General features: G+C 43.3%; 1 protein-coding gene across 2 annotated transcripts in view; it reads right to left on the bottom strand.

Annotated features, from left to right (window-relative positions):
* LOC109889675 (calcium/calmodulin-dependent protein kinase type 1D) overlaps nucleotides 1-14,355 on the bottom strand; it is a 43,424-nt gene extending 29,069 nt beyond the window's left edge. The window contains exon 1 of one of the 2 annotated variants that reach the window (XM_020481278.2): nucleotides 13,786-14,355. In XM_020481278.2, coding sequence (XP_020336867.1) covers nucleotides 13,786-14,042 — 257 coding nt within the window. In that variant the 5' untranslated portion in view covers nucleotides 14,043-14,355. The remainder of the gene's footprint in view (nucleotides 1-13,785) is intronic. The other variant, XM_020481277.2, reaches the window with a different exon arrangement.
* Nucleotides 14,356-14,969: the final 614 nt, after the last annotated feature.

Raw genomic sequence — 14,969 nt, 5'->3', positions numbered from 1 at the left:
ATGGGTCCTCAGATCCTCAAAAGGTTCTACAGCTGCACCATCGAGAGCATCCTGGTTGCATCACCGCCTGGTATGGCAACTGCTCGGCCTCCGACCGCAAGGCACTACAGAGGGTAGTGCATAAGGCCCAGAACATCACTGGGGCGAAGCGTCCTGCCATCCAGGACCTCTGTACCAGGCAGCGTCAGAGGAAGGCCCTAAAACTCCAGCCACCCTAGTCATAGACTGTTCTCTCTGCTACCACATGGCAAGCGGTACCGGAGCACCAAGTCGAGGTCCAAAAAGCTTCTTAACAGCTTCAACCCCCGAGCCATAATACTCCTGAACAGCGTCCCTTGACCCGTCTTTTACACTGCTGCTACTCTGTTTATAATCTATGCAGTCACTTTAACTCTACCTACATGTACATATTACCTTAATTACCTCAACTAACCGGTTCCCTCGCACATAGACTCTGTACCGGTACCCCCTGTATATAGCCTTGCTTGTTATTTTACTGCTGCTGTTAAATTATTTATAACTTTTATTTTTCACTTAACTTGTTTTTTTCTTAACTTCTTAAAGCATGGTTGGTTCAGGGCTAAGTATATGGCGCATGTGACAAATACAATTTGGAATACCTGGAATTCTATCCATGAGCACACTTCCCCAGAATGCCAGTGACCATCAAAGGTGAGCATTTGCCCACTGAAGTCGGTTACTGCAGTCAGGTTAAGACCCTGGTGACGATGACGAGCAAACCCACAGTTTCATCAGCTGTCCGGGTGGCTGGTCTCAGACGATCCTGCAGGTGAAGAAGCCAGATGTGGAGGTCCTGGGCTGGCCTGGTTACACGTGGTCTGCGTTTGTGAGGCCGGTTGGACGTACTGACAAATTCTCTAAAACGACGTTGGAGGCAGCTTATGGTAGAGAAATAAACATTAAATTATCTGGCAACAGCTCTGGTGGACATTCCTGCAGTCAGCATGCCAATTGCACACTCCCCCAAAATTGAGACATCTGTAGCATTGCGTTGTGTGACAAAACTGCACATTTTTGGGGTGGCCTTTTGTACCCAGCACAAGGTGCACATGTGTAATGATCCTGCCATTTAATCAGCTTCTTGATATTCCACACTTGTCAGGAGGACTAATTATATTGGCAAAGTAGAAATTCTCACTGACGGGGATGTAAACAAATTCGTGCACAACATTTGAGAGAAGCTTTTTGTGCATTGGAACATTTCTGGGATCTTTAATTTCAGCTCATGAAACATGGGACCAACACTTTACATGTTGCACTTATTTTTGTTCAGTGTGAGATATATATATATATATTTCTTATTCAAAGAGCACACATCAGATGTTTGTTTAACAACTTTTATTCTATTGTAATCAAAATCTAAGCTTATCTATCCTTCTGTTTGTATTGGGAAACAAAATGGATTACACCTGCCTGCCAAACATTCAATTGAGCTGTAGTAAAGGAACAATATTAGAAAGTAGATGTCAGGGTCTGTGGATCAATAGCAGATTCTCCCTCTCATAGCTATGCATTGTTGAAGGGTAAGAAGGAAAAGACTATGGCCTCATCCAGAAGCAGCCCTATTAACCATAAGGACTTCACCTCGATTCTTAAAGGATTGAATAGGTATGTGCAATATGGTGGTAGTTCCACATTTCCCTCTGGTAGGCTAGTTGGAATTTCTGGGGAAGCCTGAAATGAAGGAGGGGACGGAAGAGGGGTAAGAGAAGAGAATCTGGGTCTCTTCCTGTCCCGCACTCCTTTGATAAGTCTATTCTTAATTCCCAAGCAAAGGGTCTAGGCTGAATGAGGGATTGGGAAGAGGAGGAGAGAAGACCGTGCTGTGTGTGTGGGTGCTATAGCTGCAAGGGCTGACTCACCCTGAGTGACCCGATCACGACACCAGCTCAGCAGGCAGCTAGCTGACTGAATACACCACACCGCACACCTGCTGTCTCTGCTTATACACAACACAGCAGGAGCCCCAACCAGGGCCTCTGCTGTGTTGGCATGGGACTGTGTGTGTGTGGGTGTGGAAGAAAGTTTTACAGAACAAAACTGAGCACGACCGAGCTACAGCAGATGTAGGTGGGCAGACTGGCAGAGGCATGGTGAGCTGTTATGTAGAGATGACTGGTTTTCAACCTATCGACTGTTCAGACAGTGAATCATTATGAAGACAATCACAGGTAACAATAAAAAGAACAGATGAGGGCATCGTAACCTCCTGCAGTTACGATCGCCCACTCCGTGAATACTATACGACAGGTTCCACTGTACTTACAGTGGGGCAAAAAAGTATTTAGTCAGCCACCAATTGTGCAAGTTCTCCCACATAAAAAGATGAGAGGCCTGTAATTTTCCTCATAGGTACACTTCAACTATGACAGACAAAATTAGAAGAAAAAAAAATCCTGAAAATCACATTGTAGGATTTTTAATGAATTTATTTGCAAATGATGGTGGAAAATAAGTATTTGGTCAATAACAAAAGTTTCTCTCAAAACCCTTTGTTATATACCCTTTGTTGGCAATGACAGAGGTCAAATGTTTTCTGTAAGTCTTCACAAGGTTTTCACACACTGTTGCTGGTATTTTGGCCCATTCCTCCATGCAGATCTCCTCTAGAGCAGTGATGTTTTGGGGCTGTTGCTGGGCAACACAGACTTTCAACTCCCTCCAAAGATTTTCTATGGGGTTGAGATCTGGAGACTGCCTAGGCCACTCCAGGACCTTGAAATGCTTCTTACGAAGCCACTCCTTCGTTGCCCGAGCGGTGTGTTTGGGATCATTGTCATGCTGAAAGACCCAGCCACGTTTCATCTTCAATGCCCTTGCTGATGGAAGGAGGTTTTCACTCAAAATCTCACGATACATGGCCCCATTCATTCTTTCCTTTACACAGATCAGTCGTCCTGGTCCCTTTGCAGAAAAACAGCCCCAAAGCATGATGTTTCCACCTCCATGCTTCACAGTAGGTATGGTGTTCTTTGGATGCAACTCAGCATTCTTTGTCCTCCAAACACGACGAGTTGAGTTTTTACCAAAAAGTTATATTTTGGTTTCATCTGACATTCTCCCAATCTTCTTCTGGATCATCTAAAAGCTCTCTAGCAAACTTCTGACGGGCCTGGACATGTACTGGCTTAAGCAGGGGGACACGTCTGGCACTGCAGGATTTGAGTCCCTGGCGGCGTAGTGTGTTACTGATGGTAGGCTATGTTACTTTGGTCCCAGCTCTCTGCAGGTCATTCACTAGGTCTCCCCGTGTGGTTCTGGGATTTTTGCTCACCGTTCTTGTGATCATTTTGACCCCACGGGGTGAGATCTTGCGTGGAGCCCCAAATCGAGGGAGATTATCAGTGGTCTTATGTCTTCCATTTCCTAATAATTGCTCCCACAGTTGATTTCTTCAAACCAAGCTGCTTACCTATTGCAGATTCAGTCTTCCCAGCCTGGTGCAGGTCTACAATTTTGTTTCTGGTGTCCTTTGACAGCTCTTTGGTCTTGGCCATAGTGGAGTTTGGAGTGTGACTGTTTGAGGTTGTGGACAGGTGTCTTTTATACTGATAAGTTCAAACAGGTGCCATTAATACAGGTAACGAGTGGAGGACAGAGGAGCCTCTTAAAGAAGAAGTTACAGGTCTGTGAGAGCCAGAAATATTGCTTGTTTGTAGGTGACCAAATACTTATTTTCCACCATATTTTGCAAATAAATAGATTAAAAATCCTACAATGTGATTATTTTGGATATTTTTTTCTCATTTTGCCTGTCATAATTGAAGTGTACCTATGATGAAAATTACAGGCCTCTCATCTTTTTAAGTGGGAGAACTTGCACAATTGGTGGCTGACTAAATACTTTTTTGCCCCACTGTATATGACTGTGACACATATTACTTCTTAACTGTATACTAAATTGTGTGTCTTACGTGCCCCCGGAAGCACAATGAATTTCCCCGCCAGGACAATGGAACGGAGTGAATTACGTAAGGTCTCTTGGCGTGACCCAAATCAATGTGACTGAGCATTGATGTTTTCAATGGTGACCAATTTGGCCGTTCCTTTCTTTTTCCCAAGCTTGCTTCCCATCTCATAGCTATGCATTGTTGAAGGGCAACAGGTGGAGATTATGGCCTCATCCAGAAGCAACCTTTCCCCTAGATCTTAAAATATTGAACAGGTATGGGCAATACTGTTTCAATTTAACTAGGCAAGTCAGTTAAAAATGTGTTATTGTGCTAATATAGTGCTAGTTCCACATTTACCTCTGATAGGCTAGTTGGAATTTCTGCCATATTGCTTATACCTAATAACCAATCCAATCCGTTCTGATGTAAATGTGTCTATGGGCTAGTGGGTAAATTCGAGGGTCGGGGGAAGGGGTTGAAGGTTATTCAGTCAGGGAGACCTAAAGTGAATGAGTGAGAAGGAATGATCCCTATTGGACACTGGATGGGAAAGCCCGAAGTAGAGGAAGGGAAGGAAGAGGAGGAGAAGAGATAATCTACATCTCTCTGTCCCTGTCACCTCCTTCCTATATCAGTCCATTCTTAATCCCCAAGCAAAGCGTTGAGGCTGAGCGCTGAACAAGGGGTCGGGAGGAGAAAAGACAGCGCTGTGTGTGTGTATGTGTATGCTAAACCTGCCAGGGTTGGCTCACCCTGAGTGAACCGCCTGCTGTCAGCCTGTGACAGCAGCTCAGCAGGCAGCAAGCTCACTGAATACAACACACTACACACACCTGCTGTCTCTGCTTATACACAACACAGCAGGAGCCCCAACCAGAGCCTCTGCTGTGCTGACATGGGACAGTGTGTGTGTGTGTGTGTGTGTGTGTGTGTGTGTTAGAAAAAAAGGTTTACAATAGAACAAAACTGAGCACGACCGAGCTACTGAAGACATTGGTGGGCAGACAGGCAGAGGCATTTTTAATTCATTTCTTTTGTTTTCATTTTAACCTTTAAGTAGGCACCACTAGGCTACCTGCCGCCCCCAGGCATGGTGGGCTGTTATGTAGAGATGACTGGTTTTCAACCTACAGACTGTTTAGACAGTGACTCATTTTTTTTCACCTTTATTTAACCAGGTAGGCCAGTTGAGAACACGTTCTCATTCACAACTGGGACCTGGCCAAGATAAAGCAAAGCAATGCGACAAAAACAACAGAGTTACACAAACATTTTGTAAATGACATCGCCGAAGTCAAGGATCGGTAGGATAGTCCGTTTTACAAGGGTATGTTTGCAGCATGAGTGAAGGAGGCTTTGGTGTGAAATAGGAAGGCGATTATAGATTTAATTTTGGATTGGAGATGCTTAATGTGAGTCTGGAAGGAGAGTTTACAGTCTAACCAGACACCTAGGTATTTGTAGTTGTCCACATATTCTAAGTCAGAACCGTCCAGAGTAGTGATGCTAATCAAGCGGGCGGGTGCGGGTAGCAATCAGTTGAAGAGCATGCATTTAGTTTTACTGACAACAGGCCCTCCGATTTGACACACTGAACTCTATCGGTGAACCAGGCGAGGCAGTCATTTGAGAAACCAAGGCTATTGAGTCTGCCGATAATAATCTGGTGATTGACAGAGTCGAAAGCCTTGGCCAGGTCGATGAAGACTGCTGCACAGTACTATCTTTTATCGATGGCGGTTATGATATCGTTTTGGACCTTGAGCGTGGCTGAGGTGCACCCATGACCAGCTCGGAAACCAGATTGCATAGTGGAGAAGGTACGGTGGGATTCGAAATAGTTGGTGATCTGTTTGTTAACTTGGCTTTAGAAGACTTTAGAGAGGCAGGGCAGGATGGATATAGGTCTAACAGTTTGGGTCTAGAGTGTCACCCCCTTTGAAGAGGGGGATCACCGCGGCAGCTTTTCAATCTTTAGGGATCTCAGACGACATGAAAGAGGTTGAACAGGCTAGCAGTAGGGTTCGCATCAATTTTGGCGGATAATTTTAGAAAGGGTCCAGATCGACTAGCCCAGTTGATTTGTAGGGATCCAGATTTTGCAGCTCTTTCAGATCAGGGGGGGGGGGGGGGGGGGGGGGGGGGGGTCAGCCAGGTGGAAAGCATGGCCAGCCGTAGAAAAATGCTTATTGAAATTCTCGATTATCGTAGATTTAAAATCGGTGGTGACAGAGTTCCCTAGCTTCAGTGCAGTGGGCAGCTGGGAGGTGGTATTATTCTCCATAGACGTTAGTGTGCCAAAACTTTTTGGAATCAGTGCTACAAAGATGCACATTTCTGTTTGAAAAAGCAAAGCTAGCCTTAGCTATCCTAACTGACTATGAATATTGGTCACTAAACTCATGATGACACTCACAGGTAACAATAAAAGAAGACGAGGGCATTGAAACCTTCTGCCGTTACGATCTTGAATACAACGGGAGCCTGCAAGGAAATATGGAATGGAATGGAGTGAATTACGTAAGGTCTCTTGGTGTGACCCAAGTCAGGGGTTACAATCACACTAAAGCCATGTGTTCAAATCAAGAGGCTGATGGGAACATTGAGCTCCTCTCCTCCCTGATGGTAATGAGAGGCACAGCCTGTACCTCAGGAGGACAGGGTCGAACACAGATCCATATGGGTTTAGGGGGGAGGCCATTAGAGGACATTAAGGGCTTTCACGCTGCATGTTCTTTCTTAGCCCTGGGCTAAGCCAAAAAGTGTGCAGACTGAATGTGACTTAGCCTAAGAGATGTAGCATATTGAGAATGATCTTAGAGTCTCAACAACAAATAGGATATGCCGTGATGAAGGGATTCCATTTATTTCCTGAATTGACTGAATCAAAATGGAATTGACCCCAATCCTGATCCCCATATTGTCCAAGTTTACACAGTTGAATGGAGACCAGCATTGCCAGTTTACTGAAGCTAAGAGTGGCCTACCTTTCCAGCTTGACACCGTTCTCCGAGGGCTGGCCAAAAACATTCCCTTCTCCGACACAGGCTTCCTACAATACCCGATCAAATGACATTCTCCCCAAAAGAAGGAGTGCTGATGCATGTGTTGCTGCTTACATTGGAGGAATTAAATAGAAGAAAAACATCTGAAGGTCAAAGGACTTAGTCTCGTTTCCTATAATACACAGCTTATCAATTCAACCTCTATCAATCATGTTGACAGATTTTCACTTCACGTTCAAAACACACAACAAAAAAAAAGTTAGCCGAACCAAATCAAGCTTTATTTATACGGCACATTTCAGACACGAAATGCAACCCAATGTGCTTTACAGTAAAAGAATTAAATAAAAGCGGAAATATTTAATACACAAAAAGTTAAACAAAAAGAACGGCAGCTTATTCCAGATAACTAGCTGCCTCTCCCTGCCTCTTGGTCCTAGACGATGGGAAAGTTAAAAGGCCAGAGGACCTGAGGGACCTACTGGGTACATAGCTTAAAAACATGTCTGACATGTGTTGGGGTGCACAATCGTGGATTGATTTAAAAACCAATACAATAATCTTAAAATGAATTCTAAAACCAGTGAAATATGTGTTCCCCGCCTGGCCTCAGTCAGTACCTGTGCTGCAGCATTCTGTATGTTTTGCAGTTGCCCAATGTCTTTCTTGGGTAGACCAGACAGGAGAGCATTACAGTAGTCAAGCTTGCTTGTAATAAAAGCACGGCTGAGACTCTCTGTATCAGCCGGAGAGAGAAACGGCCGCACCGTGGAAATGTTCCTCGGGTGGTAAAAAGCTACTTTGATCACATTCCGAATGTGTGAATCGAAATTTAGTTCAGAATCTCAAATAACACCTAGATTTTATACCTGGTGTTTTATCTTTGCCTGTGAATTAAAAAGTGTGGCTAGATTATCACTCTGTGCTTTGGCTCCAACAACAAGTAACACCTACAGTATGCATGTAACACCCAGACCATTGATGACAATCTTGAAGAGGGAGGGAATCTTTTTGAAGAACTGTCTTCCAGTCTTCCATTTGGGGAATATGCCCTTCAAAGTGAGCACTAACATGCTCCCTGTGTGCATCATAATAACGCAGCCACAGCAGATTGGGCTTAAGTCGAGCGGCACTAACTGTAGGGCAGAAATAAACGCTGCTAGAATGTGTCTGCACTGAAAGAAAAGTGTAGTAGTTCAAGCATGAGAGAATACGTTGCGAGAATAACAGAACTGTGAGCTGGACTTTTGTCCCAAGTACAACAAACAGTACTAACAGGATGAAACCCTTCCCCATATCTGTGTGTCTGTTTGGTTTCCCAGTTCAATGGTCAATCTAGCTTTAATAAAAGCATCTCTTGGAGTGCCCCAGTAGCTATACATTCGAGATGTCCACAATTAGTATGACGTGTCTCCTCTAATGCCCAGGAAGCTCCGATTCAAACTACCATTAGACAGCTCTGCAAGCATGTCAAAACACGTTTGTTGCTCAATTATGGAGTTTCGCTGAGCAACTATCTTAATTTACTCCGGTTATGGCCAACGCTTACATCCAAAAGAGGTCTAAATAAAACTGTTTACAAGCAACCAAATAAAAGCCTTTTCAGCACCTCTAATGTTTTGAGCTGTTGTAAACCTCTGACCTGTGAGACCGTAATGAGTGATTTACATTGAGGAGCAAAAGGAGCAAAAGAGGCATTTTTTTTTAGTTGCTTGCACATTTTTATTTAGACATTTTTTTAGAAGTATATAACGGACGTAAATGAAGATTGTTGCTCAGCAAAACTTCATAATTAGTGAGTAATAAGTATTTTGACATAACGCTTGTAAAAGCTGTCCAATGGGAGTTTGAAATCGGAGCTTCCTGGGCGTTAGACAGGAGACACATCATACTCATCTTCGACATCCTGAACACACAGATTCTGGGGAACTGAACACCAGAGATCTGAAGTGATAATGAAAATGGTACATACGCCCAGAGTGATCTTAAAATCGCCAGGTAACTTAGACGATAGATGAAGTGATAGCAGTGCTTTCATGACTGCTGATGAAGAGGATAACATTACATGCATTGATTGACATTAATGGTTGACTTATTGCCTGGGGAAAGTGACCTGCGCACTGAGCAGTCTCACGAGTTGTGCCTGTTCTAAAGTTGCCCTATGTGGGGCAGGTAATCATTTTTTACTGACAAACAAAATGCAAATAATTCCAGTAGTCTGCTCCAGACCTGGCACCAGGATACAGTGACTAAGGGGGCAGTGGAAAGGGGACAAACATTTTCAGGGTGCTTACATTCGAATGACATTGGATTCTGTTTATATCAAGCTATACCACAATAAACATAAAAGTTCAAATGCCGAGACCAATGCCGAGATCAGAGTGCTTTTGAAGTGACAGGTTGGCGTGAAATCTGTAGCCCATATCCACTGCGCTGTATCAGCATAAAACAGGGTCCTTCTAGCAGTCGTAAGAAGAAAGATTCAGCAGGAGGCAGATGTGCAAATGAGTGTTGGATTTATTTACACAGAGCTGGTGTTTAAATATCACCATCATATTTGAAAGTATGTTTTATACCCCTTCAAATAAGTGGATTTGGCCATTTCAGCCACACCCGTTACTGACAGGGGTATAAAAATCGAGCACACAGACATGCAATCCCCACAGACAAACATTGGCAGTAGAATGGCCTTATTGAAAAGCTCAGTGACTTTCAAGGTGGCACAGTCATAGGATGCCACCTTTCCAACAAGTCAGTTCCTCCACATTTCTGCCCTGCTCCAGCTGCCCCAGTCAACTGTAAGAGCTGTTATTGTGAAAGAGAAACATCTAGGAGCAACAACGTCTCAGCTGTGAAGTGGTAGGCCACAGAACAGGACAGCTGAAGCACGTAGTGCCCTGTGCACAAAGCGAGGTCTATATAGAAATGAATGGTTTGTCGAGATTGGTGTGGAAGAACTTCACTGGCCTGCACAGAGCACTGACCTCAACCCCATTGAACACCTTTGGGGTGAATTGGCATGCCGACTGCGAGCCAGGCCTAATCTCCCAACATCATTGCCCGACCTCACTAATGATCTTGTGGCTGAATGGAAGCAAGTCCCTGCAGCAATGTTCCAACATCTAGTGGAAAGCCTTCCCAGAAGAGTGGTGTTATGGCAGCAAGGGGGTGGGGGACCAACTTCATATTAATGCCCATGATTTTGGAATGAGATGTTCAACGAGCATGACATTTGGTCATGTAGTGTGCATACATACACACACACGCATACAAGGGTCTGACTTAAGAATGTCAGCATTCAAAATAAAAAGCCTTTCATTAGGCAAAACCTGTCTTAACCAATAAGCTACAGATACAACCTTCCTTTGAGTTACCCAAAGGTGAACTAACTAGAACATCCCCAAACACTTAAATACATTTGGCAACACCTAGTCTTGGCACGCAGGCCAGGTATATGTATGCATGTACAGTGCGTGCAGTCACACAACATTAAACATGGAGAAACCAGACACACGCTCTCCAAACAAAGACTACGAAGAAATTGACAGTAACTGGTAAAAGCAATTAAATTAACCAAAAGTTCTTCACAATTGTTGCGCGGTTTTGAGCTCTCCAAAAAAAAAATCCACTTGGAGAATGAAAATGGTAGGAATGTATTATATTTAATGAATGATCAAAACGACCATAACCCAACAATTGACACAAGTAAACAAATAGTGCGCACGAATTGGAGTGAGTTGGAAAAGTGGCGAGAGACGTGCCTATAGCGCATCTTCGCCACACAACCATACCCTTATTCTGATCGACATTTTAAGAACTGTTTGAGACAACTTCCTCACACATGAGCAGTAACCTCATACATTGTCAGGACGTATCAGTGGTCATTTTCCCATCAACTGAAGTAATTACGGTTCAGCCACCCCATTAAAAACTCACACTACCCAAACATGTGACAGCAAGGCAGAATGGCACATTCCAAATGAACACTGGGTACATCATACATATTGACTAGAGGTCGACCGATTAATCGGAATGGCTGATTAATTAGGGCCGATTTCAAGTTTTCATAACAATCGGAAATCGGGATATGTTTGGGCGTCGATTTTGCCGATTTTTTTTTAATACCTTTATTTAACTAGGCAAGTCAATTAAGAACACATTTTAAATGACGGCCTAGGAACGGTGGGTTAACTGCCTTGTTCAGGGGCAGAACAACAGATTTTTACCTTGTCGGCTCTGGGATTCAATCTTGCAAGTTAACCCAAGTTAACTTGTCCAACGCTAACCACCTGCCTCACATTGCACTCCACGAGGAGACTACCTGTTACGCGAATGCAGTAGAAGCCAAGGTAAGTTGCTAGCTAGCATTAAACTTATCTTATAAAAAAACAATCATAATCACTAGTTATAACTACACATGGTTGATGATATTACTAGTTTGTCTAGCGTGTAATACATCCAGGTTAGCAGGCAATATTAACCAGGTGAAATTGTGTCACTTCTCTTGCGTTCATTGCACGCTGAGTCAGGGTATATGCAACAGTTTGGTCAGCCTGGCTCATTGCAAACTAATTTGCCAGAATTTGGGTAACGCTGCTTCGAGTGTGGCTGTTGTTGATGTGTTCCTGGTTCGAGCCCAGGTAGGGCTGAGGAGAGGGACGGAAGCTATACTGTTACAATGGCAATACTATAGTGCCTATAAGAACATCCAATAGTCAAAGGTATATGAAATTCAAATGGTATAGAGAGAAATAGTCCTATAAATACTATATTAACTACAACCTAAAACCTCTTACCTTGGAATATTGAAGTCTCATGTTAAAAGGAACCACCAACTTTCATATGTTCTAAGCAAGGAACTCAAACGTTAGCTTTTTTACATGGCACATATTGCTCCAACACTTTGTTTTTGCATTATTTAAACCAAATTGAACATTTAATTTTTGAACATTTATTTTATGGCGAAATGGATTTTTATTGATGTATTATATTAAGTAAAAAATAAGTGTTTATTCAGTATTGTTGTAATTGTCATTATTACAAATAAATAAAAATAGTCCGATATCGGCTTTTTTTGGGTCCTCCAATAATCGGTATCGGCGTTGAAAAATCATAATCGGTCGACCTCTAATATTGACCAACATGGTATGTTCATTTGGAGAATGTAGATCAGTGGAGCAAATAAAGGAACATCATAGCAGTTTCCCCAAGGCAGATGAAGACTTTGCCCAGGCCCTAAACACTGTCCACTAACCTTTTGGCGATGCGGGGGTATAAACTTCCCTGCATGGGCCTTTGTTGAAGCAGGTAAGGGAGCATTCTCTGCATAAATGACGCACAGTGGACACGGGTTGTCTCCAGACCCCACCCACCCACCCACCCATCAGTGACAACTTCCATGCAACACCCATTTTGCGGTACAGTTATTTTCTCTCCAAGCCCGGGGAAAGGGTCACAGCACACCGCTCGGGCATAATCAATTCAGCATCAGTCAGTAACCAGGCTTCCATCCAATTGGCCACAGATTTTCATGCGAATATTCAAATCTCCATAAATCAGTGTGATGACGTAGTGTACAAAATGCACTTTTTTCTTACGTTTTTACGTACCAAATAAAAAGTTAAGTATTTCCATCACACTTTCAACTCTACTGATAGTTGGTCACAAAAACTGTTGCATTAAAATACTGACCAGCTCAATTCAGTCTTATGTAGCAAAAAAATTGGATAAAGGTATAGCATACACTACAGTTGAGGGACAATGGGAAAGTAATTCTTTCAAAAGTTGATACAGATCCGAGCCAACCTGTCAATCATATGACCTTTTATTATATAGGGACAAACTAAAACTGAGGGGCACAGGTTTGAACTGAGGGTGCTAAGCCCCCTTTCAGCCCCCTCTTGAAGCCGGGTACAGTCTGTGTAGGTGAATTTATCCACTTAAAATTTTCGGGAAAAGTGATCATAATCTTCTGGCAACCAAAAAACGAACCCTGACTTTCCCAATGGGCAAGTGCCTTTTCGTGCACAGGAGGCTGCTGAGGGAAGATTGGCTCATAATAATTACCGGAACGGGACCGATGGAATGGCGTCAAACACCTGGAGATCATGTGTGTGATGTATTTGATACAATTCCACTCATCAAGCCCGTTCTCCCCAATTAAGGTCCCACTAACCTCCTGTGCTTTTGTGTTATCATAAATGAAATACGGCATAGACATGATCATAAATCAGCACCAGGATATCAGCATATATTCAATGTTATTGTTATTAACGTTGTTTCTGCTTATAGACTCAATTTGATGTACATGAATAAAGAAAACCTCAAGAGAATCTATTCTGTAATCCAGGTGCATTGAGCTGAGGCACCACCTTGGGCAAGCGCCATAACCTACCAGAACTAATCTCGGACCAAAATAACCTTCTATTCTATTAGAGATAAATTTAGATGTATACGGTCGTGTCCGATTATCCGTCAAACACCTGCCACCATAGAATATACCAATCATTTACCGTTTTCGCACGTGCGTCGAATAGTTGCATCCAGAAAGTAACTTTCGATTTCATAAACATTTGTAGGAAATCATAAAAGCATAATTAACATTTGTAAAAAAAAATATATATATATTAAAAAATCGCAGGTAGGCTGGCTATTGGTTATCACAAGCCATATTGTCTATACATCGTTGACAACAGTGGAAATCCGACTGGTTCATCTAATGTGCAACAGAACACGAGGACAATTGCATTTCCGCTACGGTTACATTGTATCACTGCCTTGTCTGTCAAGTAAACTGAGTCGACGACAAAAGTTAGGTGTAACACCCTAGGGTTCTAGAACTAAGTAGGATAAACCACGTGACTCACGTTCCAAGGACTTCTTTGAACTCGAATACATGCTTGATATCGTCGACATTCTTCTTCCAAGATCCATCCCCGCCCGACTCTCCGTTCTCCCTCGCCATGTCGCCGCCAGGGAAGACCGAAGTGATTAGATTAGAGACACCGTTTTTCACCTCCTTGTGAATACTCAGTGAGGAAATACGGTCCCCCCGTCTAGTGCCGACTGAAGTCGGACTGATATCAGAGTTTCTTCCTGAGTGTCGTCCAATTCTACCTTGCATCGCTCAGCCAATCCGTACAACCCACTGCGCCGCCAATGCAAAAGGTCTCCTACAGTAGCCCTACCACCAATCACAGGTAGCAGCCTACCTGCAGGTTATCAGAATAGTCTAATCTCTTTGACGTAATTGAACTGGAGCTTCCTCGTTATCCCGTCTCTTTTTAGTTTAGAACAATTAATTCTACCTCTTCAGATTATGTAGGTTGGTTGGTGTGTGTGTCTGAACTGAACCGCTATTCTAGTGAGTCACGCTGCCTGCTGGCCGCCCCCTTTGTTGTTACCAATAACGGGGAGTGGGAGGCTGCTCTCCTCTATTGTCCATGTAGCCGGCAGAGTGCGTGGGGATGAGGAGGGGTAGGCTACGAGTGAACGATTGGTGTTCGCATTGCACCAAATCCATCACCCACTGACTTGCCAAGTTAAATAAAATATTAAATAAAACATTTAAATTGTAGTACGTAATGGCTATAGTTGACATGCAAGTGGGGTTTTCCATGAATACAACTATGGTGACAGTAAACTAACTCACATATGTCTTAAGTTGAGGGAGTGTGCAATTGGCATGCTGACTGCAGGAATGTCCAGCAGAGCTGTTGCCAGAAAATGTCATGTTAATTTCTAGGGATGCACGATATAACGGAATAGGCTGATATTAGCTAAAAATGGCAACATCGGCTCTATGTGTAGTTTAACGCCGACGTGCAAAACCGATGTCAAGGCTGACGTGCAAACCTGTATAACGTAGGTAGATGACGTACTGACGGCACGAAAAAAACAGCGCTACACGTGCGAAACACAGCATTCCTAACCTTGCCCACAATGTCTGCTGTGTGGATATATTTAAGTTTCAAAAGGAAGATAACAAAAAGGCCATATGCAAAGTTATTCTGCTATTATTTCCCGAGGGGAGAAAGTGAAATCTTTCAAT

This window comes from Oncorhynchus kisutch, linkage group LG4 (genome assembly GCF_002021735.2).
Source record: "Oncorhynchus kisutch isolate 150728-3 linkage group LG4, Okis_V2, whole genome shotgun sequence".
NCBI classification, from domain to species: Eukaryota; Metazoa; Chordata; class Actinopteri; order Salmoniformes; family Salmonidae; genus Oncorhynchus; species Oncorhynchus kisutch.
The sequence above is the reverse complement of the archived record's forward strand: the minus strand, read 5'-3'. Positions and strand labels throughout refer to the sequence as shown.